Here is a 23,293-nt window from a genome sequence, read left to right on the forward strand (position 1 = left end):
TTAGGCTTGAGTCTGAGTATGAATTCGAAATCCCAGCTTTAGACATCCGTCCCTGTTTCAATCCAGACGCATGCCGTCAGATAAGACGAATCGATATCAGTGTCTGTGGCTCTGTTTCACCGCAATCCTCTGCTGTCGCCGTCAACATGATGGAACTGTTTCAGCAGGCCATGGTAACCACAGAGTTCACCTACCTAGACTACTAAGCAGTCTTCTGAAGGCATACTAACTACTGAACTGGCCTGGGGCAGCGCACATGACGATTGCGGTAACACAATGCGGCCAGGGACACTAGGCTACAAGGTGATTTCCCACGGAAAAGGCAACAGATGCTACCCTCAACAGAATAATGAATGTTTCCACATCTTCGGTGGAGGCATGAACTAATCTGCATCATCCATGGCCACTCGAACAATAAAAATACCACCACAGGTTTATCAACCATGTCAACGTGAGGCTTGGAGTACAAACAACGGCGTGGGCTTTGACACTAAAAGCTGACGAGGAGAAGGGAAGAGTAGTGTGGCCTGTGACTGACCTCGCTGGACCGGATGATGATCCTGTAGCACGGGTAGACGGCCGGCTGGGCGCCCCTCTCCGCGGGCCGTCCCTCCAGCTGGTCTCTTCTGACGCTAACGGCCACCGGGCCGAGAACGTCATCCGTGCCCACCCAGTTCTCATGTTCTGTGGAAACACAGACACACACACACACCAGTCAGAACAAATACTACATACACTGGTAACAGTCAGAGAACAGACGCAGACACACAGACAGCTGCGGCGTCCAGAGCCGCACACAGATACCACACACCGATAACCACTCGAACAAATACTAGCTTATTTGGGCAGCTGTGAAACGAATTGGCTCCGTCTGTATACGGCATTATCCAATCAGCTCCGCGCGTGCTATCTGGGAGCTGCACGTGGCGTTATCAGACCACTCGGGAACAACTACGAAACACCGCGACACATGATTTAGGATCAAGGGGGAGAACTGTGGGATGGTGATTAGAGAGGAGTGGGATGATCGAGGTTGGAGTAGGGTGATAAAGGATTTACACGCCCACCCCGAGCTGCCGGAAACTAGGACAGTTCGGTGACCCGAGCGAGCAAGGCGATCGATAGCTGCCCGGGCCAGCCAGCCGACATGACCCAGCCAGCCAGCCACCGCTCCAACGAGACCACACTGGAGCAGGGATCCGCAGCCCCAGGAACGACGCCCAGCCGGGAGGGAGGCCCCTCCCTCCCCCGCCCCGCGAGCAGTTTCCACAACGCCCGCCCCAGTCCCAGGCTGGGTGTCACCCGACGGCTGAGGCAGCCCGATCGATCCCCGCTAAAACTTCAAACAAAGCAGCTTTGGACCACCAACACGTCAGCCTTCGGCTTGTGCGGCAGGGAGGTGATAGCTATTGACATCGTGCGGTCTCAAGACGTTGCGTGGGGGCGCGCGGGACTGGGTGGTTCGTGCGTGGCTGGTGAACGGTACCCTGTTGAAATGGATGCTCGATTGAAAGCTGAATTGAACCGTCAAAACACTCCCAGCTTGATCGGTGAGATTGACGGCTCGCAAGCGGCTCACCGTAAACAAACGTCAGCATTTGCAGCATCTTGATAAACTGGGCAGGTGCGGCGAAAGTACCAAACTATGCGACCGCACTCTGAATTGTTTATAATGATTGGACCAAACATAAATTTCACACAGGTTATCAGTTATCACACATCAGTTCAATGACAAACTGATTTCAAACAGGTCACAACACTACCATGAAACGAATTTCATACCGACGCTAAGTGAGTCACTCAGCTCATTTTTCCTCAATAACGGCACATACTACCCCGACGAGCATTCCTTTCTGGAAATAATTCCTTCCTCTCTCAAGTTGGAACATCTGGTCCCACTGCCTTTCGCTACAACCGTCGTCCCGTTCGCCTCGTTTGCACTCTGCAGTTGTACGCCGCGGAACCGTTAGCCGTTCATTCCCGACTGTCCTGTACGCTGTTCCGTGTGCCCTGTGTGCTTATTTGTCCTTGTTTGCACGCCGGGCCCGGCTGCCAGCTGACATGCACGTGGTGGGCTCACAGCCCGGCCCGGCCGGCCGGCAGCGTGACACGTCGCCGGCGCCACCCCTGTCATGCAACGCCACATTAGTGGGACTGAGTCAGCGCGCTCGCCATCGCCACTGTTGAGCGCCGGCCAGAATCGTCATCGACCCACAGAGTCACAAAATGGGCCGGGTCATTACTCAAATCAACATCGCTGACTTCCAGCCGCGTCGGTTGAGCCGACGTCATCGATGTTGTCGTCATCGGCGTCGACACGGCGGCGCCAGTCTGACCGTGGAGCCGCTCTCATTCTGACACGGACATGGCACTGGCGGCAGCGCTCTCAAAACACGCCTGTTCTGTCTCAGCGCGCCGCGCTGCTGCCAGGCACCGGGTCAGGCCGGCCGCTGACCCCGCGCGGCCGGGGTCACAAGGTCACGGCTCGGGATCGCACTGAAAACAATTCAACCCGCGTACAGCGAGTAAAACCCGCTGCTGGCGGGTACACCTACCCACCACCTAATTTGACACCCTACCAGCGGGTGCGTTTACCCGCATATCGCAGGCTGTCAACCCGAGTATATTGTGTACAGTCACCAGCAGTTGCTACCCATCACCCCCGGACGGCGGGGGAGCAAGCTACCACCGCCCCTGCGAGACTAGCGCCGCCATGCGCCAAGAAGTGGAAACACCACGTGACTGAGGCCACGTGAGGGCAGGGTCACGTGATGGAGGGGCGGAGCATAGTAGCTTTTGCGCCCGACACTAACTGAAATGCGGCGCTGTGATGGAGCGCCTTAGCATGAATGAAGCCCCGGCGCCAGAATCAGCCGTTCGCCTCATATGGAAAGTGAGCCTTTGCGTTTCACTGTTCTGTATTGGTTTGAGAGCCACGGCACCATACGAATTGTGAGCGCCTTTGAACGGGTCACCGCCCGAGGCACTGAGGCGACGGCTGTGCCGGACAAAATCTAGCCTGGTGGGAGAGGTGGGCCAGGGAAAGTGCGATCGAGCAGCCACTGGGACGTGGATTGGTATTATCCAACCGCGACAAACGATGTCAGCAACCTCTTCTCGTGTCATAGACAGTGTCTATGACACGAAAAGCTAGACAGACAACGTGGGCAGTGCCCTATCAAAAGCTACTAAACGATCCAGTTAAGAAGTTGGTGAGTTAGCCAGACCAAATAAAAAGTTTTTAATTCGATTTTGGTTGACAAATGACATACAAGCCCGCTGTGATGGACCAAAAAAGGAGCTGAACAGTTCATACAACTTCTAAAAAGCTCAACGATTTTAAAATTCAAAAGTTAGTTAATTGTTAAACTTCAGCCTGCATGTTTAAACTCTGGTCCGGCGCTGGCAGGAAGCTTATATTGCCACTTGCAATTCCACTACGTTGTAATATAACCAATATTTCTGTGAGAGCAGCAACTGAAAGCCCCGGCGCTGAGAGGGGGGAGGGCGGCGCGAAACGGCCCCCTCTCTCCTTTTCAGTCGATATCTCCTAAAGTATAGCAAATGTCGCCACCAAACTTTCAAGACCCCTCCGGGCATCATTTTTACACCTTGTAACCAAATTTTTCCAGAGCTCTTATAAAGGTTAGTCACAAATGACGTCAGAGGGATGTCATGTTCTGTCACTTTCGACCCAATAAAAGGTTTAGCGGGAAGAGCTGTCACGCTTACAGTTTTGAAGATAACGAAAAATATTCAAGATAAAAAAGATGTCAAATAAACAGCGCTACCAAACTGCTAACTCTTATTAATCGGTGAAAAATGCGACCTTTGACCTGACTTGTGACGTCATGGGTTGCACCCAGGTCAACGAAACCTGGTAACAAGGTAGTTCCCTGGTGGGGCTATCGAACGCTCTTTGAATGTTCAAAATCGGTCGGTAACTTTCCGAGATCTCAGGTGGAAGGCGAAACGGCTGCACCACCCGATCAGGTGGTATAGGGTCTGCCAATAACCCAAGGGGGCGCGGATTATTTATTCACTCATACAGTGTCATTTATTTTGAGAACACCTTTCTCACGCCATGACATGGTCCTCCCGTAATAGAACGAGATGAGGAGAGTGTTTTCACGCCTCCTTATGCACGGCTCTAAGTGTCATTGAGCTATCAACTCCCACCGGTTTTCGGACAATAAAGTTCTTAGTTCTTACTGAATCCAATTTTATTTCAAACAATTGTCACTGTGCTGGTTTCATTATTTTACGTTTTTGAAAAAGCGCTGAAGAAGTCTTTGATAGACGAAACCGGTCCGCTTATTCTTTTTCTAATTGTTTTTTTTTTAAAATATATTCGTAGACTACTGGCTCTTTACTACAAAATTTGAGAATGTTTGGTATTACTTTGACCCGAACGATGTGCAGCTGAATTTTCCCTCTTGAATGATTATGGACAGCTCGCGAAATTAACTTCAACCATAAACTACCGACAAGCAGAAGAAAATCCGATACAAGCCTACCTCAATCCTCTCACCTTATTCAACCGTTGGAACGTTAAAGGCATTTGTTCAGTCCGAGTCGCTATGTCGACCACCCGCGCCGTGCTGGGGGCCGGGGGGGGGGCGTTTTTATGCCCTTCCCCCCTCAGGTTTATCGCGAATATCTCAAAAACGGCAACGCGACGCGTAGCGTCATTCAAGGTCAGGTCACCAGGTAACGTCAAGTGACCTTACCTCAGAAAAAAAATCGAAAGCTCGCTGTAGCTAAACAAACCGACTGAGCGATCACTTTAAATCTTTCAGTAATTGCGTAGGGTAGCAGTATGTATAAAATGGATACCTCGGATTTTTTTATGTCTGTGACCTAAGGTCAGGTCAATTTTGCGAGAGCTGCATTAGGTATAAGTCAATGGGAGAAAATTGAAATGCGCCTCTTTTGGACGAATTTCGTTCTACACCCTCTCAAACATCGGTCCATAAGTAAACATGACACACTGAATCGGAAAATTGCACCTGTGACCCCTGTGTGTGCCCCTGAGGTCATTTTAGGACATAAAAGGTCTTCAGCAGTTTTTTTTTTCTTTTGACAGAGACGTGCTAGAGCGGTGAAAACATCGTTGATCTGAGGTCAAATTTGAGCTCAATCAGAGCGGTGCCCTCTGGGGGCTAAGCCGTCGATCTGCGGCCAAATTTGAGGACATGTTGGCGAAAGAGCGTTAAAAGAGCTATCGAATGCGCTTTTCCGCGGCACTGTAGCTCTACTGGTTCCCGAGTTAGCCGTCGGGTGTTAAAAATCGTTTGAAATCAACAAAATTTGACCTTTGATGAACCCTGGTGACCTGACCTTTGCCCTGACCTTAAAATGACCGAGTGTTTTCCTCCTAATTTTTGGCGCTCTTTCGATTGACGCTTACCGCGTGTCGCTACGTGGCCCAGGAGCCGAGTTAGACGGAGGGGCGTGAAACGCCCCCCCCCCCCCCCCAGCACTCGACGGAAAGTTCATGCCATCAACACGGCGCGGGTTAATTGTTATGTTAGGTAGCTCCTGCTGTAAGCTGTGGAGTGTGGAGTCGTGGACCTGATCTTGAAGGAACTGGGCCTAACATTTTAATAGCAAACGTAAAAAATGTTTAATAGGTTGTGCAAAAAAATAGCATCTCTTTTATGAAACATTTGCGAAACCTTCAACATCATCCCCAGAACCCATTAGTGCCGAGCTCCCAACGACGACCATAAAAACGTCCCCATCCCGTCATAAGCGGCGGAACGGGGAGGACACCGGGGCACCGTGCCCCCCTTTGATTTTGGCATTTCAACATTAGCCCTATGAGCGTTGCATGGAAAGAATAGGACCAAAAGTCGGCAGTGCCCCCCCCCCCTTAATTGAAGGTGTTCCGCCGGTACTGCATCCCGTCAACGTGGGTTTATCATAAGGTTGCTAAGATTTAATTTCCAATCCGAAGCTGTAACGATGAAAAGCAAATTTACATTTTACATGTGAAACTTTTACCCTCTCTGGTTTTCCTTTTCTGTCTCTCTGTTCTCTTCTCCCGTCCTTATCCCTTCCCTCCAGTCTTTCTTAGCTCTCTCTCTCTCTCTCTCTCTCTCTCTCTCTCTCTCTCTCTCTCTCTCTCTCTCTCTCTCTCTCTCTCTCTCTCTCTCTCTCTCTCTCTCTCTCTCTCTCTCTCTCTCTCTCTCTCTCTCTCTCTCTCTCTCTCTCTCTCTCTCTCTCTCTCTCTCTCTCTCTCTCTCTCTCTCTCTCTCTCTCTCTCTCTCTCTCTCTCTCTCTTTCTCTCTCTCTCCTCACAATATTCTCGACTGTCACAGCGTTGTAGGCCTTGCTTCCAGACAGGTCCAGGCGCTCCCCACTCCGCAGGCCCCAGCCCACACGGCTCAACCGCCCAAACACCCTCCGGCGGATGACCTCTGACCTCGGCGACCTGACCCCAGCCGACCGATCGCGTCCCTCTCCACGCCTCCGCCCCGCTTCCCCCACTACAGCTGCGTAGTAATTGTAGCGTGTGCAAAGGTCACGTGACATTATTTACTTCTGCGGTTTGTTCGGCTGACAAGAGATGGCACTAGTGGTCTGTGGATCAGAGGCGGGGCTAGGTTCTACGACTTCTTGGGGCACACTTTAGGGCAGAAAAGAGGTTTTTTGGCTCCCCATCCCAAAGTGCTTCGAATATACAAAAACAAGTTAGATATTAGAAAATCGGAGGACCAAACGGATCGTTTGACGTATCTTGCACGACTGAGAATTGATCGGCCTTCAAACCACTGAGCAAAAACGAGGTGATTAGTAGCAAGTGCTGGTGACTGTACCTAACCCGCATAGGATGGGGACTCAACCCACACACAGAAGGCAACCTACCCGTTCGCAGCGGGTACACAATCCGCACATGGCGTATTACCTGCGCTGCGTGGGTTGGGAACTCGCTTTCTGCGAGTACAAATATCCGCTGGTAGGGTGTCCAAATCAGCTGGAGGGTAAAGTACCCTCCAGTGGCGGCGTTCAAGGAGGAAAACGCCGCCAACCCGCCGAGATTCGAACCCGACATCTTTGATATTGCAAACCGATGCGCTACCACCTGCGCCACAGGCGACCTGACGCAAAGCGACTGAAATGTCGGTGTATATCAGATTAAAATGAAGAACTGACGGCGAACTCAATACAGAAAGTAAAAAGGCTTATCTTACACAATTGACATGAATCCGCCTATAGTGTTTTAAATATTAAGGAATAGTTTGGACAAATATTTCATTTACATCGGGAAAGATTTATTTATCCAGGCTTATTTTTACCAATAAAATGTGCTAAGAACGGTCTGCAAACTTCACCACAATGCGCCAGATTCGCAGACTGCAGAATATTCTGCTGAGCGTTCCAGCGAAAATAATATTCTGCCGGCCAAGAAGTGACGTCATCCAAACAATGATTCAAATGTCCCAAGCCCGTTAAGTACCCTCCTAACTCACAGAACGCAGCCCCACAGCTGTTACAGTTACGATTACAATTGCCTTGCACATCTCTACCCCTGCACAAGGCCTGCACAAGCACGCAGCCGAGCCGAAAAGCGACTATTGTGGCGCGTCTTATTTCAACACTCGTTTGAGCGTCGAAGTCAAAAGTATTAATTTCAAAACCAATGCCGTGCATCAGTGGGATATCTATTGGTATATCATAGGAACCTAGATATAGCAGCCGACAAAGCCAGCTTCAGGAAACACTTACCACCAACTTGTCACACAAGAGAAGGCGCCCACACAACGCGCCACAAATCATCAACACGGTTGCGCGGGCTGAAGCAGGCCGGCGCATGCATGGCCTTGGACCGGCGTATGCAGGCTGCTGCAGGTTCCGCAGAAAAATCCAGAAAGTCCACGTAGTCATCAGTCATGACACATGCGTGATCAAGGCAACCTGCGTATAGCATGTCACCTACCTTGGCGCAGCGAGTTACACGATGCAAAACCTGCGTGATGCGCTTACTCCGTGGGCGCGAGTAACGCCTGCGGCCACAACCCGCTGCGGACGAGTGATTGACCCCGCCAGAGGAGGTTTCATGTATCCGCGCATGACGGGTTGCTGTTTTACCCGAGTATAGCGGGCGTTGACACCCGTGAAGCGGGTGAAAGCTACGATGATAACGGGATGCTCTGCGAAACGCGGGAAGCTAAACGGGTAGTCAGCCTACCCGGCAGCAAAAACTCGCGCAGAGCGGGTAATTTCTTCAAAATACCCGCGATACGCGGGCCAACTCGCAATCCGCGGGTTGAATTGTTTTCAGTGCGGGCCTCGGGGCGGTCGTGGCGGTAGGCGGTCGCTAGAGACGGAGGGTGGTGAGGTACTGGAAAACGGAACTGAATATAGCATGCATCGCTGGGGCATACACTGATAAGCAATGGATGCAGAAAGTATCAACGAATAATGTAACGTATGAGCACGTTTAACGCTATAGCCTATAACAAATATAGCTTGTCAGGAGTCGGGTTAGTTACGAAATTCTTCCGTTCAATAGCGAACACTGGGCATGAAACCAAATCTAATGAAGAGAATGCAAACTATTCACATAACATCCCACACACAAGCCGCGCAATATACCCGCATATATTTTACTTTTGATAGACATCGGCATATGCCATACCAAGGATTAGCATGCATTTTGCGGGCGGGTTTGCCCAAATACCATGCCCGCAACTGGTTTTTCGACCCTGACCGGTCCCGTTCCGTGTTGGCGGTGCGTGCGGCGGTACTGGCACCTCCCAGTCTCGACGCCGCAAGTCGTACCCACAGGGTGGCTGCTACATGCAGCTATGCGGCTGCATAGCCCGCAATGGCTTCCAGAAGTTGCGGCTTACGTGTAGGTATAGCCGCCGAACTCTTGTGGCTTGTGACGATCAAACCTTCAGCTATACGTGGCAGCTGGTCCGAAACCCTGCAGCTCCGTGCTGTCCTGGCCCGCAGCTCAATGTTTACCCGACCGGGCCCGTCCGCCGGTAATGGGGCGGACCGACTGGAGACGTCCTGTCTCAGAGATCAGCTGCTCCAGCCGGAAGTACGGTCCACCCTGACGCCTGGTGCGCAGAGGAAACCGAACCCACCGAGCCCTGGCCGAGTGGTTCTGGCCGCCGGGTCCTAGTCGATCTGGGTCGCCCGGCCCTCGCTGAAGGCCGTTATTCAGATCAGAGTTCATCTCCATGCCGACGACAAATGACTGGCGGAGCTGAGAGCGGAGGGTCGGAACTCGGAGCGGTCCAGAACCCAGTGGGATGAATTCACAACCCACAGCTCCGCCTCTGAATTCGAATCTGTTCGCCCGTCGGACAGCGAGCGACGGACTCTGTCCCGCAGGCCGGCGCGGGGATTGAGCGAGTCAGAGCGCCCGCCGCCCTGGGACTCGTTCAGACGATTATCCCGAGGAATTCCTGCGCGCCGTCTAACCCGCTCCGAGCGGCGGCGGTCCCTGTGATCTCGCTGCCGGGTGAGGCCGAGTGTGTCGACGACAGCCGCGGGGCCGGCGGCACATGTTGTCAACAGCTCGGCGGAACGGCGGAGCGGCGTGGCGGCCGGCCCGGGGGTCGGGCCAGGTCACCGGTTATGGCCGACCCACGGCTGGCGGTTACGACCGACTAATGAAGCCAGCCCGCCGACGGGGAAGTGGCGTCAGGATAAATCACGACACGGGGCAGGTCGACAATCTGGGTCGGCGGCCGGCCGGCGCAGCGCAGGTCACCGAGGTCAGGTCAGCCGGCCGCAGCGGCGCCCGCCGGCACAGGAGGCAGCTCGTTTGCCGGCGGTCGTCCAAAGCGCCGCGGGCTGACCCCGGGGTCACCAACGGACGTCCTGCGCGCGCGCCCACCGCGTCCTTCCTCGGCGGCGCAGGAAGCGGCCCGCCACAGCCGCCGGAAACGGCCACAAAGAACGGGTTGGCGCCGCTCAGAGCAGCTAATGCGCCACGGAAGGCGGCGCGATTAACATAGAAACGTCGCCAACGACCGACTTAGCCGTGTCCTCGAAATGAAACGGGCTCTCACACATTAAAACCGGCGTCACGATGCCGGGTCAGATGTTATAAAAGGAGCGCAACAGCGTGTGTCACATTGTCCTCGGATGTGGGGTGGCTCGTAATGAATGAGCTCACTGTAGTGAAAAGTTCACCCGGCTGAGCCCAGCGCGGCACAACGATCCACCGCGTAAGGTAGTCACTGCATCCCAATTTGCAGCGTGTGTGCTGCGCGCTGCCAACGCTCCAACTCATCGACTCCATTGCTACCGCAGAATAACTGGGCGTGGCTTGGCACCCGGGGGCACACCCCGGAAGTGGCACACTGGGGGGGGGGGGGGTGACGGACGGGGTGATGGACCGGGTGACTGGCAGCGAGAGGGGGACCGGCAGCCCCGCCTAGCATTACGATCTAGCATTATACCCGGTCGATGGCTGGCAGTGCCGTCACACAAAGGCCGGCGGTGTGGTGCCGAGCCCCAGCGCTGATCCGGGGCCCCGATGGGCCGTCACGTTTGGCACAGTCCGACATGGCCGGCGAACGGTGGCGCTGCGCACACGGCACGTGCCACCGCCTCAACAGCTGGTGATCAGCCGAAATACAGACACACTGGGACCGGAGGGCAATCATGGGGGCCCACAGCCGCCGCCAACGCCTCTAATGCGACCGCAGACGCATAAATACAAAGGCAGGAGCAGCCGCAGCCAACCGGTAGGTAAATAAGCCGAGGAAGAGGCAGAGCTGGAAGAGTCGGCAGCAGCGACCCTGCAGGAGAGCGCGAGTGCGACACTCACCGACGGACAAAAACGTCCCCCACGGCGCGCGCGCGTCTATCTCGCGCCGTTCCTGGGGCGCGCGCTCCTGTCGACAGCCGGGCGGGCGCGGGTGAAAAAGGCGCGCCGGCTGGGTGCGCGGGAGACGGCAGGCGGGCACGAGGATCAGGAATGCGGCATGGCGCCCGCATTCAGCCGCCCGCACCGCGGTACCGGCTGGCCGCGACCGAAATATAGCTGAGCACGTGGTGGGGCTGGCAGCCAGGAGAGAGGTATGGGGAACAGCTGACAGACCGGACTGCATGTAGGTATCCAGCGAACGGAGACAACCGCTCCCAGCAGAGGAGCTAAGCGCAACTCTGTGAAGTTTTGCCAGAAAGTCGTGAAGATGCGCTTCCGAGAAGCGACGAGCTCTGGCCACTTCAAAGCCGACTGGGTCCGTGAAATGTCAGCGGTAATGATGCTCTCACACCACTGGCGGTGACCCTGGCCCCGGAGTTCCCACGTGTTCCCGAGTCAATGACGGTGGGGAGCCGGGGAACATGCGACTTCCTGGCGCCGCCGTAAGTGACAGGAAACGGCACACAAAGAGCGAAGGCGGCTAAAAAGAAGATGAGGAATCCCGAAAACAATACCATTTGTTAGGATACTAAAGATACTTGTGTGAACAACAAAAGAACGACCAAGAACAGGGACGAGCTTTTAGCGAAGCATCAATAGGAAAACGAGCATAGTGCGAAATGGTTCGTGGTTCGTTGCTCCTCCAATACAAGGAACACGCTGACGTCCACTGGTGTGGAAGTTGCCATAACACTGTCATCATTTTCACCATAAGACAACCTGAATTCCTCGCCACCACCACCACCATCACCATCAGCGGCGGCGGCAGGACGTGCTCGGCAGAGTGGCGAGAGCAGGTGCCGTGCTCTCGGCCGTCCATCAGACCTCTATCCATCCTCCCCTACCCATCCCACTACTTCCTCACCCTTTCCGTCGGCCGCGTGTCCCTGGAGAGCGCTGCCAAAGACAGGCGGGAGGAGGGGTGGGGAAGCGGGAGGAGAAGGCGGGGCAGACGAGAGGAGGCGAGTGTTAGGCGGGAGGAAGCGACGGAGGTGGGTAGTTGGCGGGTACATGTAAGAAGCAGACGGGCAAACGGCGGCAGCTCAGAGCCCCAGAGACAGGTGCGAAGGCCCGTCTGCTCGCGGCTCGCTTTGAGCGAGGCAGCGAACGACTCTCGATCCCCGTTAGTTGCATGCACCCGTCAAGTGATGTCTGTAGTGACGGACAGTCACCGATGGTTCCGTGTGCACTGTGCAGTGTGCAGTAGTCCTGCCTGTTCCCTCCCCAAAAACGAACCATTACAGACCCTCGCCCGCCGACACATCGCCCCTACACGACTCTCGCAGACGCCGGCGGGCGTGGAACTGACGCACGGCCCGCGGCACCCCGACCTGTGTGTGCCAGTCGGACTCACTGTCTGTCTGTCTAGGGGGCTGGGTGGACGGCTGACTGACAGACTGACAAGGCACACACACCAGCCGGCGACTGAGCATACAGCAGCGAAGGCCGACGCTTTTTCTCCGCAGGTCAACACTCCAGCTGTCGTTCTGGTTGGATAATGAGATGGTAATCACTCCTGACCTCTGTTCAGAGACCGCCCCTGTCGTCGCAGCCCTGCCCTCCCCTGTCTCCGGCGGCCACGCTGGTGAGGTGTCCCCAGGCGCACATCCCTCCACGCAGCACCACCCGCGGCACGATGACAGATGCCGGCCCACAGCCGCCTCGATGACGGCGCTGATGACGCTCGCCTGATGACGGCCGGCGGCGGGCCGATGGGCGCAAAAACGCCCCCTCCCGTCCCGGCGGCGGATGGCAGGCCTCTCAGCCGTCGTGCAGTCGCCGAGGTTCTCACACACCCGGCACGACCCGGTCAAAAAACGATCCGCTTTGTGCTGCTGCTGCGCGCGGCGCTCCAGGCTGGTGCGCCGGCCAGGTAGCTAGCCGGTCTTTTTAACCCGGTGGTCTGCTCTCGTGGAGGGGAGGGGACGGGGTAATACCGAGATCACGAGCTGACCGGCGCGGCGGTCTCTCACGCAGCCGGCGAGCGATCACAGCAGCACCGGATGGCCCTGAACCATTCATCGACTGATTGCTGAGAGGATTTAGTGGCTGTACTGGACTCGGGCGCCGTTCGCAAAGGATGAAATTGTCATCCTTGCTGCTACTCGTACATGGAAAATGGACATATTCATTCACCTCCAATTGCACAATCATTACTGTTACATAAGCGGGTTGAAGGCTTTGGTTCTTGATTATTCTTACATATAAGCTTCAGCGTTGTTTACCACATCACTTCCTTGATTGCTACTGAAGTTGTGAATCGAAATCCGCATTCATACACCAAAGTTCAACCAGGCAAGCAGTTTCTCAGGGAAACTGAGAAACAAACAAAAACAATTACAACAACGGAAAATACCGAGCGATAGCTGTGTGCCCATCTTCAACGCCAGCCACAAAGCTGCGGTTGTCTGCATTATTCCCCATTCAATCGACCGGAAGGCAGTCGACTGTTGCACCACCACCGGCGTCCCTTTCACTGCCGCCCGCCGGAAACCGTCTATGGGAGAGTTCGCACGAACCAGAAAAACGCCCAGGAAAACAGGGCGACGTGCATCGCCTGCAATCAGCCGTCATAAATCGTCCGTCTGACTGCCACCACCGGCTACCAGCTGGCCAGCTTTCAGGCCGCTCGTTACACCGGCGGGCAATCACGAGTCACGGACTGACTGACAGGGCACATTGGCACTTTGCACCATCTGGAATATCTGCAACTAGAATTATCCTTATCTGCAGCGGTGTGTGCCCTCCGGGCTCCCTCCGACTGTCATAGCTGTTGGCTGTTGCTGCAGTTTGAGTCACAACTCCCGTACACCCTCGGGGAAAGCCGACTCGGACCACGTCAGACCAGTCACTAGCGGAACTTTCCTCGATCGCCTCCAGCATCTCATTCTCTCCCGGTGTCTGCGCGCACGCCCCATATCCGGCGGGAGGGGGATAACAGCACCCTGGGTGCACGGTACGCCCCAGTGCAGGGGTGCACGGTTCTCACGAACGCCTTCAGAGCACGCCGCACGCAGCAGCGGCGCACGCAAGGAGGCGAGACGGTGAGACAGTGAGGAAACAATGGACCAAACAGACGTGAGCACGCACTGTGAGCGGCTCACGCACGGTGGGGCTATTGGCAGGGAATCGAAGACACGGCGTCATCCGCCATCACACCACCCATCCCGCCTGCATCTTTCACCCACCTTTGCCGTAGAAGAAGTCTTTGTAGTAGTAGCTGCCGAGTGAGCAGCTCTCGGGACTGGCAGCGGCCCGGCGAAATGGACAGACGTGCGCTGGCCAGTGGCTCATACCGCGCGGCTTCTCGAGCACCGAGAGCCCACAGGCGGCCGCCGGACGGTGGAGCAGGGGCTCGGCGCCGGCGGGCGGCCGGCGGGTCCGCGCCGCCCCCGCCCCCGCCCAGCTGCCGCCCACGTTCACCGCGCGGTCTAGCTCGCCGCCGGTCTCATTACGGAAAAACGGACAACTGTGGGCAGGGGGGGTTCACGGGTCAGTCACGGTCGAGGAGCAAAGACAAACGCCACCCCGTGAAATGGGACGGCTAAGGTGTAAGCACACACATACACAATGGTAGCTTAGCATATCTAGAACAAAACAGCGCGAGGTAAATCCAACATTTCCGCCGAATAAATGGTGTGATGTCGGCATTATAACAATTTTCCAGAAGCTAAGCCTTCCAGCCCCATCAAGATATTAGCCTTTGTTCTGCGGTGCTACTATGTACCCGCGCCACACCCTCAAGGCAGCACCTGCCGTTCTTGGGGTAATTACTGCTCTGATAAAACGCTGCAGACGCCAAAAATGGCGGCGCCACTGCGCGAGAATGCCATACAAGTCACACCGAGCCACGATTACAGGTGCAAAAACGTGCAGAGCGAGCTCTGTAGGCGTGGGCTCTACGGGATAAGCCTGCAGCCACAAAGTAGACGGAGATGAATCATCGTCTCTGAGCTGCGGTTTACAGGTATTTCTTACTCGTAGGTATGTTGCAACTGATGTAGATTATCGCGGAATTGTGGCGGCATATTGAAGCAGCATAGAGAGCAAAACAAATGCACGTTTTCGCAAAGTTGATTAAATTCGTGTTCCTCATCAGGCGAAGAAGATGCATCTTAAGAAAAATGACATAGCGTAAGCATAAAGACAAAAAAAAATATAAATCGAAGCTCAACTTCAAATTTACCACTGCATTCATTCCTCCTGCCAGTGACTGTCGACTGTATTCGTCCCGCATCCGCAACAAGCCCCCGTCCTCACCTGAGCACCAGGTCGTTGCTGCGTCCATCGCCCGTCTCCAGGTCATCGGCGCTCGACTCGGCGGCGGCGGCGGCGGCAGCCTCGCCGGCAGCGGCCGCCGCGCTGGCGCCAGTGGCCGTGTTCCTCCTTTTGGCCAGCTGTGAGCGCTGCTGCTGTGCCGCCGACAGGCTGGCCTGCAGGCTCTGGCAGTCATAGTGGACCAGCGCGCGCCGTCTTCGCCGTTCTTCCAGCCGCGCCTCACCGTCCAAAGAGTCCGACGAGCGACTGGTCTCCGGCTCAGCGCGCGCGCCGCCGCCGCGCAGCTTCCTGAATAGCGACGGCTCGGCCGTCTTTCGGCTGCCGCGCCGGTCTCGATCCCAGAGCCGCTGCAGACGCGACTTGAGCCGCGGGCTGGCGTCTGAGCCGGTGGCGGAGCCGGCTCGCGGCGCGCCCAGGCCCGGCGCGTCGCCGCCGCCGGCCATCACGTCAATGGAACCGTGAGAGCCAAACTCGCGCCGCAGTCCGCCGCCAGGCGACGTTTCCAGCTCGAGCGACGAGCTGCTCCGATAGAGCGGGCCCATGCCGACCGTGGAGACAGCGGCCGGCGGCGCGCCGGAGCCCTCGCGGAGACTGCGCGGACCGCCGTGCTGCGCTAGCACCCGCTCGCGGTGGCGCGGGTACAGGCGCTCGTTGTAGCTGGAGCGGAGACTGGACGGACCGAAGGCGGGCGGGCGAGCAGCGCTAGCACCGTTGGTGTAGCTTTGTAGGCGGGTCTGGACGTAGGCCCTCTCCCGGGTCGTGTGGAGCCGCCCGGCGGCCGGCACCGGCGCCGGAGGGGGCATCACAGCACCCTCCATGGCGGCAGGAGGTCACTGAAGTCGCACAGGAGCCGAGTGAGCCATCAGACGCCGACCTGAAACAGCAGGGACGAGGGAGTTAGCCGGGCAGGAACCCTGGTCCGGGGGACACGCTTCAACACTGACGGTGACTGACATTGAACGCGTGTCGACGAGCCATAGCCACGGTGTCAGTGACCCAACAGGTGGATATTACCCATCCAACTCAGGCATACAACGTCCGATACACGATAATCACTAAAATAGCCACTGAACCACAACTCAGCGATCAGTCATGCGTGAGCATCGCACAGCTCACGGCCAATTTAAAGACGCAAACGCCGCCGCGGGCGGCAATTAGGTGTAATTCTAGGCCTCCATTTCATCACTTCCACCAGGTTATTTGTTATCAGCCAGGCGCAGGTCCGCTGAATCAATGCGCGATGACGCGTAACGCCGACATCGATGAGCGCGGCGATACGGCGAGTCGGAACCAGCGGGCGGCGGCGCGCTCAGCGTCAGAGTCTATCAGAGCCGCAGTCTATCCGAGCGGTGGGCTGCCATCTGATAACGGGGCCATGACGTATCGGCACGCGACACCACGGGACCACCCACTCCCTCAGACAGCGGCAGACGCTAACAAGCCTTCCATACAGCCGCGCCCGTCCGGAACGGGCCCAGACACGGCGTTACTGGCGGATCGCCAGACATGAAGGAAAAGAGACCAGTGGCTTGCGGAAAATGATATTTCAATCAAGATATGAACGGCATTACCTACGAGCAGTTGAGATATCCGTGTGAAATTTCCGAGTTTCCGAGCTCAAAATAATACATTCCAGTCACTGGCATGAGATATACTTTCCTGTATGATATCGATAAGAGAGTTACATAGGGGAGAGTGGGGAAAGATGCCCAGGGTTTTGCTATGTCATATATTATTCGAAAATGACGATCAGAAAGCAAAAACTTGGAGTTTCAACGGAAGCCGACATCATTTTTCTCCAAAAATATCACACTTTCGTGCCTGAAATATGATAACTTTTTTTGCTATTAAGCATTTTCCTGAAGAAGTGAAAGGGGGCTTCTTACCCCACAGGGTGGGAAAGACGCCCCCTGGCGTTGGGGAAGATGCCCCCCTGCACTGTAAGCGACCTAAATGGGCACGTGAATCGCCTGAACGAGTCAGTAGTCCCTTCGAGCCTGCAGTAGACACCAAACGTCATCGTAAGGGCCCTCAAAAGTAGTCGTAAGGGGCTTCAGAGGTCATCGTTAGGGCCATCATAGTCCAGCGCTGCCAAACAAGCCTCCGTGGTGGCGTTCGGAGACCACTGTGTGGCCCTTATAGGTCTTCATGATGCTTGAGGGCCCTCGAGCCCATCGTGGGGACCTCAGATGCCGGCGCGGCCCGTGGAGCCAACGTAGGAGCCCTCAAAGGATGTCGTCAGGGGCCCTGGAGCCAATATAATGGGGCCCACAGAGGCCGTCGTGAGGGCTCTCAGAGTCAGATGCCGTCCAAAAAGTCGCTGTGTGGGCCGAGAGACTGGCATGGGGAGCACCCGACCGTACTGGACTCTCAATAGTCCCAGATCGGCTTTTGTCTCTCATCACACGTATGTAATAAATGATTTGACGGGCTGCTTGAAGGACAGCCTACGGATTTAGGGGGGCGTCTTTCCCCATCAGGACAGGGGGCATCTTACCCCAAGGTGCCGAAGTAACATTAAATCAGTACAATTTGTTAGCCATAAAACTACACCCTGAAACAAACTGTTTGGGACACGGTACACGTATGTTAATGTATCACGACTATAGCAAGGGACACAAAAATTATCTACCGTCTTTGATATTTACAATGTTTTGACACCAGAATATTTTTTTTAAGCAGCAAATAAAAAACATGCAATCACCAGCCAGCCGTTGCTCAACTGAGCTTCGCAAATTTTTGAGCAGTTAACAAGGCAGGCTTCCGCTTTACGCTAAGAACATTAATTTCCAGGTTCGATTCTTTGTTTCACCGCTAGAGGGGGTGGGGCGTCTTTCCCACCCTGGGCATCTTACCCCACTCTCCCCTACGCATAACAGCCACATTCATTTTTGACAATGTGGTAAAAAGACCGCAGAACAATGCCTACATTCAGCAAAACAATATACGCTTATGAACACTAACAAATCCATGGAATCTGAGGAGCTATGAATGCATCACTTCAAGAGCAGACGACCAAGAAAATAGCGGCCATTGGACACCAGAGACAGTGTTTGGGTGACCAAGTGTCGTGCCCCTCTGTCACAAGTGGTCAGCAGATGCCGCGATAAGAGCAGAGAGGGCAGAGACGCGCGCGGAGGGGAGAGAGGGGAGCGCCGGGCAGAGCCGGGAAGCGCTGGGCAGAGCCGGTGAGCCGTCCGGTCGCATTACGGCGTCACGCCAAGGAGGACCCGTCCGACGTCAAGGTCAGGGCGTCTCGGTGCGTGACGGGCCACCATCAGCCGTCACCGAGCGCTCATTACTTTCCCGGCCGGACGGAGCATCCACTGGGCTCAGCTCACAGCACACAAGGCTCCGGCAGAACGAACTCAGTCACCGGGCGCTCATTACCTTCCCGGCCGGACGGGAGCATACTCCTCCAGGTCCGGCACACAGAATACAGCAGAACTCAGCGTCCGTAAGAACGAACTGGGTAGTAACCAACCTGGCCCCGCATCCAGCATCCGCACCCGCGGAGTCTGGTACTCTGCAGTCCGCATGAAGCAGCTAGCATCCATGACGAATTAAAAGCTCACAATGACCAGCGGAGCGCAATGCGGCGTTTGGCACTCAATGCTCCGCACACCACACCGTACTCGAACACCAAACACCTGCAGACTCGTGTCCCATGAACACAGCAATCCACAGCAATCCACACCCCACACCCAGCGCCCATGTCCGACGGTCTATAGTCCACTCGCCCCCAGCCCGAACAGCCCGCACCCGCGGTCGGTGCACTCGACCAACAAAATTACACACCAATTAGCATAAACAGGATGGACATGGGCGGCACCCACGCGGACAGGGAGGGTCACGAGAGGGGGGGGGGAGAAGATTAGCTCCACGCCGCCTGAACTCGTGAAGGTCCAGACCAAGCATCATTGGGTTAGGGCAGAGCCGTGCACGACCTAACGTTGCACTCACTAGAGCTAGGTTAGTTATAGCCACACCCCTCTCCCTGAGGGGAGGGGGCGGGGAGAGGTCAGATGACGACACGCACCAGCGTCCAGCAATGGCGGTCGAGGGCTCTGGTGCCAGGGTCACGCCATGTATCGCCCTCATCAGGAGGTCACGACAGAGCGACACACGAGACGAGGAGAGGTTATCGTGACACAGATCACGATAACGCTCCGTCTGAGAGGCTAGGCCAGGTCGGCAGAGCGCAGACAGCAGCACAACAGCCGGAATAAACCGGCAGTACTGACACATTTAGCCTTGACAATGCACGGCCAACAGAGCACGGTGCAAAGTTCACGAAGCATAAAATCGGGGCGAAGAAATCAGAGCATGACGCATGAGCCAGCTACCTTTGCGTCGCAGGTCGAGTACTAGGCAGCTTACGAGTTGTGACGATAGATCATTACACCAATGACGACAGTGTTCACATCAGTGACGTCACGGTGGGCCGAACAGTACCGTGACGTCACTGGGTCTGACTCAGATCGGCGCGGTGGGACGGCTGCCCACCGAAGCCAGGTAGAAGCCGCACGTCACGGACCACAGGGCGCTTTGTGTCTCCGAGACCGCAGAGTGGGGATTAGGCGGCCAATCGCGAGCCCACGGCGGCATAGAGCGGTCAGAGGCGGATTGGCGACCACAACAGTGACGCACCGTCCGCCTTCTGGACCGAGTGTGACGTCAGAGGGCACGCATATTGGCTCGGCTGCACTGATACGACTTCGGACCAAGCACGACGTCGGACGGCCCGAGCGCTGCCGGGGGAGGTAGCAGAAAACGGTGGCATCGCTCGGTCCAAAACGAACAAAGCTAACGAAATCCAAACACCGATGCGTGAGGTATTACAATTCTACCCAGCCAAACACGGTAAAATTAGCGACTTATCACCCCGACACGGTAGTCTCAGTAAGCCCTCCAACCTTGACGGGAAGGCCAGGCCGTGCAGACGTATTTACCGCTCCAACCGTCACGCACCGGCTTCTCGACTCAGCCTACCGACACGCACCATGCATCTCCATCCTGGCCGAGAAGCGTTTCCATCATAAAACATCCACAGCCGGGCGAACTGGCAGCCTGACAAATGTCGTACCGTTCGGGTAGGTACGTAATAAACTTCACCGATATGGTGAAACAGCGGACGGCATCCCACGGGTAAAGCGGTATCATACCGCACTCGAACCGCGGGCAGGCAGCGGCATTCAGTCCCCGACTCGTGAGTCGTGAGGCCGAGTTGACGGCATCGTGTGCCATTATTCAAGCCGGGGCAATAAGAAAAGCGCACCGGCGCGGCGATGGCGCAGGTGTGGCGATCAGTGGCGCAGCTGTGGTCTCTGTCAAGTTCAGTCGTGAGTGCTCGACTCGCTGTCCTATACCAATCGAGCGCCTCGAGGAGGCAGGTGCGACAGCGGACACCTGTCTCTGTGGGAACCACGACGGACGGCAACCACCCTCCGCGAGCGAGGAGAGATTTGAGGAGCTCAGGGCCAATTCGGCAGTTAGGTGAACTCAGAGCTATCAAATGTAGACGTAAAGCCTGTTGCACGGGTGGCTAATGTTTGAGGGCAATCAGTGCTTCATTGTTGGACCAGGACCCGGATGTTTGCAGAAAACCAAACACGTCGAGCAGCTCCAGCTTGCCACACCACAACTGGCGCCCTGTCGTTCCCCATTACCGTCCCGCTGTCTCCAAGGGGCGGGAGCAAGGCTGAACAGCGGGCGGGGGCGGGGGCGGGGGCTGTCCTCAGCCGTTCCGTCTCCGTCGGGTCCCGGTCCGCCGGCCCGTCGAAGGATGGCCGCTGGTCCTATCACTCATCCCGCGCGCCCCACCGAACGACGGCGTGCTATTTCCGCCGCGTATAAATATTGATGGCGCGCCGCGGCGCGGCAGATCCGGCGCAGTAAACAGTGCCGCGCCACCGCCGCCCCCGCGCCGCGAGCGCCGCAGTTTGATACGGCGCCCCGCGCGGCTCCGCACCTGGTGAACAGAGGACGGCACAGCTCCGTGCAGGCGCACCTTGAAAGGCGTGCAGATTACTTGTGCCCTTCCTTCGCCCTACCCCTAGCCCCGTTACCCCACCCAAACCTCGTACAAAGACAGGCACGCGAGTGCAACAGACTAGCAACAAACACTCATCATAGCCGGATCGAGGCAGCTTGTAACACAGCACACACTCACACTTCACTTAGTGGCTGTGGGCGGTGGGCGGCAGGCAATGGGCGGCGGTGGGCGGCAGGCGGTGGGCGGCAGGCGATGTTGGGCGGCGCGTCCCACTGATCCGCCCAGCGGTCTGTACAGCACGACTCTGTATGTTTACCAGCCCAGCGACCGCCATTACCGTGTTTTCCAACGCGGCCCAGCTGTGCAGAATACCCCAGGAACGAGGGGCCGCAGCGCCCGGCCCGCGGTACAGAGCAGGATGGGCGGCTGAGAGCCGCCGTCCATGGTCAGACGAGTCTCCACCCTGGTCCGTGGAGACATTGTAGACAGTGTAGGTCAGCTCCAGCCTCTGGGGCTGACCTACACTGATGATATACAACAGACCGTTCTAAATGGCGTGGCCGCTGTGGAACAATTATGTGTCAGCCGCTGAAGTGAGGGCAGAATCACTCGGGGACAGAGCAATTGTTATTTATCAGAGGCGCCCAGACAGACAATAACTGGTCAATGTATAATCTGGTGACCCTCAGCGTGAGGTCAGTTTCAATTGCCCAGCTACCGACCACCTTCGCAGTGAGGCATAGGCGAAGGAGCACAATGTCCACCGCAGGGATCACAAATGAAAACCAGAAAATGCACGTGGGCACCGCTTAGAGATAGTAATGAAGAAGGGTTGGAATATATAGAGAGGATGTAACGCAATGTACTAAATGTCCAGTAGGTATAGGAAGCCTAGCGTCCAGCCCATGTGCTGACTTCGGCTAGGCATCACTTGCCTGTCGAGTGCACTCGACATGGCTGGCCGCATGGAGAGACCGTGCAACCCCTGCAACCCATACGATCCCTGCACCGGTAGCCCGGCTGGGCAGGTGACAAATCCCCGGGGACCAGAACACGCGGCTCAGTAGCATTACACGGCCAGCCAACAGCGAACATCTAGCCGCAGCCGCAGCAGCAGCGGTAGCGGCCGCAACCGCAGCCGCAGTCTCAGTGGCAGCGGCAGTAAGCAGCGGCACTTGGCGGTAATCCAGCGCCGCTTCCGACGCACATCCAGCAAACACTCCACAGCTGCAGTAGCAGCTAGCATGGATGTACAGGGTGTCTCAAAAGTTCGTTTACACATTTCCCATGTCAATAAAGCATATAAGAACCGGCCAAAAATCTAAGGTTTTGGTGTCCGTGTGTACACTAGACAAATATGCATGCTTTGACAACTGATTCGGAAGGTTGGAAACCAAACCCTTTGCTGTATCTCCAAAAATATTTGCCCATACCGATTTTCGTCACTCCGTCAGCTGCCGGAGGCTGATAAAAGGTTACCAGCTTTCAAGCTCTTGTAGGGGAATCCCCCGCAGTTTCTGCGTCGGATTTAGGTTTGACGAGCTCCCCGGCAACATCCGCTTCTCCCTGAAAGCCGATAGCTTGCATCGACACCATCCGTGAGTATTTTGTAGGTCTTCTCTGGCGCTAACTCCTTCATGAATGACTGGCGCCGACCTCCCAAGCACCATTTTCCTTTTCAAGACAACCCCATTCCTGAACAAATGGGAAGTGCCAGGGGCAAATTTTTCGCAGCATATCGTAGCAGAATGTGTCGGCCATCTGTTTCTTAGACACATTTTGCAAAATTTGCAAATCCCGAACGCTCGTCATTCCCAATGCCAAGACCTTCGCTGGGTTCCGGAGTGTTTTCCTCAGGAGAGGTTCTGCTTTGTAAACGGCCAAAACCTGTCCATCGTGCGGTTTTGTCCGGATTTTGTGTGTAAAAGAAAGCTATTTGCTCCAGATCTGCCTCTTGAAACTTCGTTAGATAAAACTTTACATTAATTGACACTTTTGGAGGGTCACTTGTCCTCGGCATTGACGATTTTCGCATTATTTTCCCTCAAAATTTAGCGATATAGATATTATAAACAATTTTAAATGATATTTTGTCTTTATTTTATGATGACCTGCAATTTTTT

General features: G+C 55.7%; 1 protein-coding gene across 1 annotated transcript in view; it reads right to left on the bottom strand.

Moving 5' to 3' along the window:
• Positions 1–23,293, bottom strand: part of LOC122382816 (signal-induced proliferation-associated 1-like protein 3) — an 81,171-nt gene that overhangs the window by 46,648 nt on the left and 11,230 nt on the right. The window contains exons 2-4 of the mRNA XM_043368634.1: positions 15,158–16,049; positions 14,086–14,366; positions 539–684 (exon numbers count right to left, since the gene is read on the bottom strand). Of these exons, the coding sequence (XP_043224569.1) occupies positions 539–684; positions 14,086–14,366; positions 15,158–15,993 (1,263 nt within the window). The 5' untranslated portion in view covers positions 15,994–16,049. The remainder of the gene's footprint in view (positions 1–538; positions 685–14,085; positions 14,367–15,157; positions 16,050–23,293) is intronic.

The sequence above is a fragment of the Amphibalanus amphitrite genome, unplaced genomic scaffold (genome assembly GCF_019059575.1).
Source record: "Amphibalanus amphitrite isolate SeventyFive unplaced genomic scaffold, NRLGWU_Aamphi_draft 000147F_arrow, whole genome shotgun sequence".
In the NCBI taxonomy this organism is placed as follows: Eukaryota; Metazoa; Arthropoda; class Thecostraca; order Balanomorpha; family Balanidae; genus Amphibalanus; species Amphibalanus amphitrite.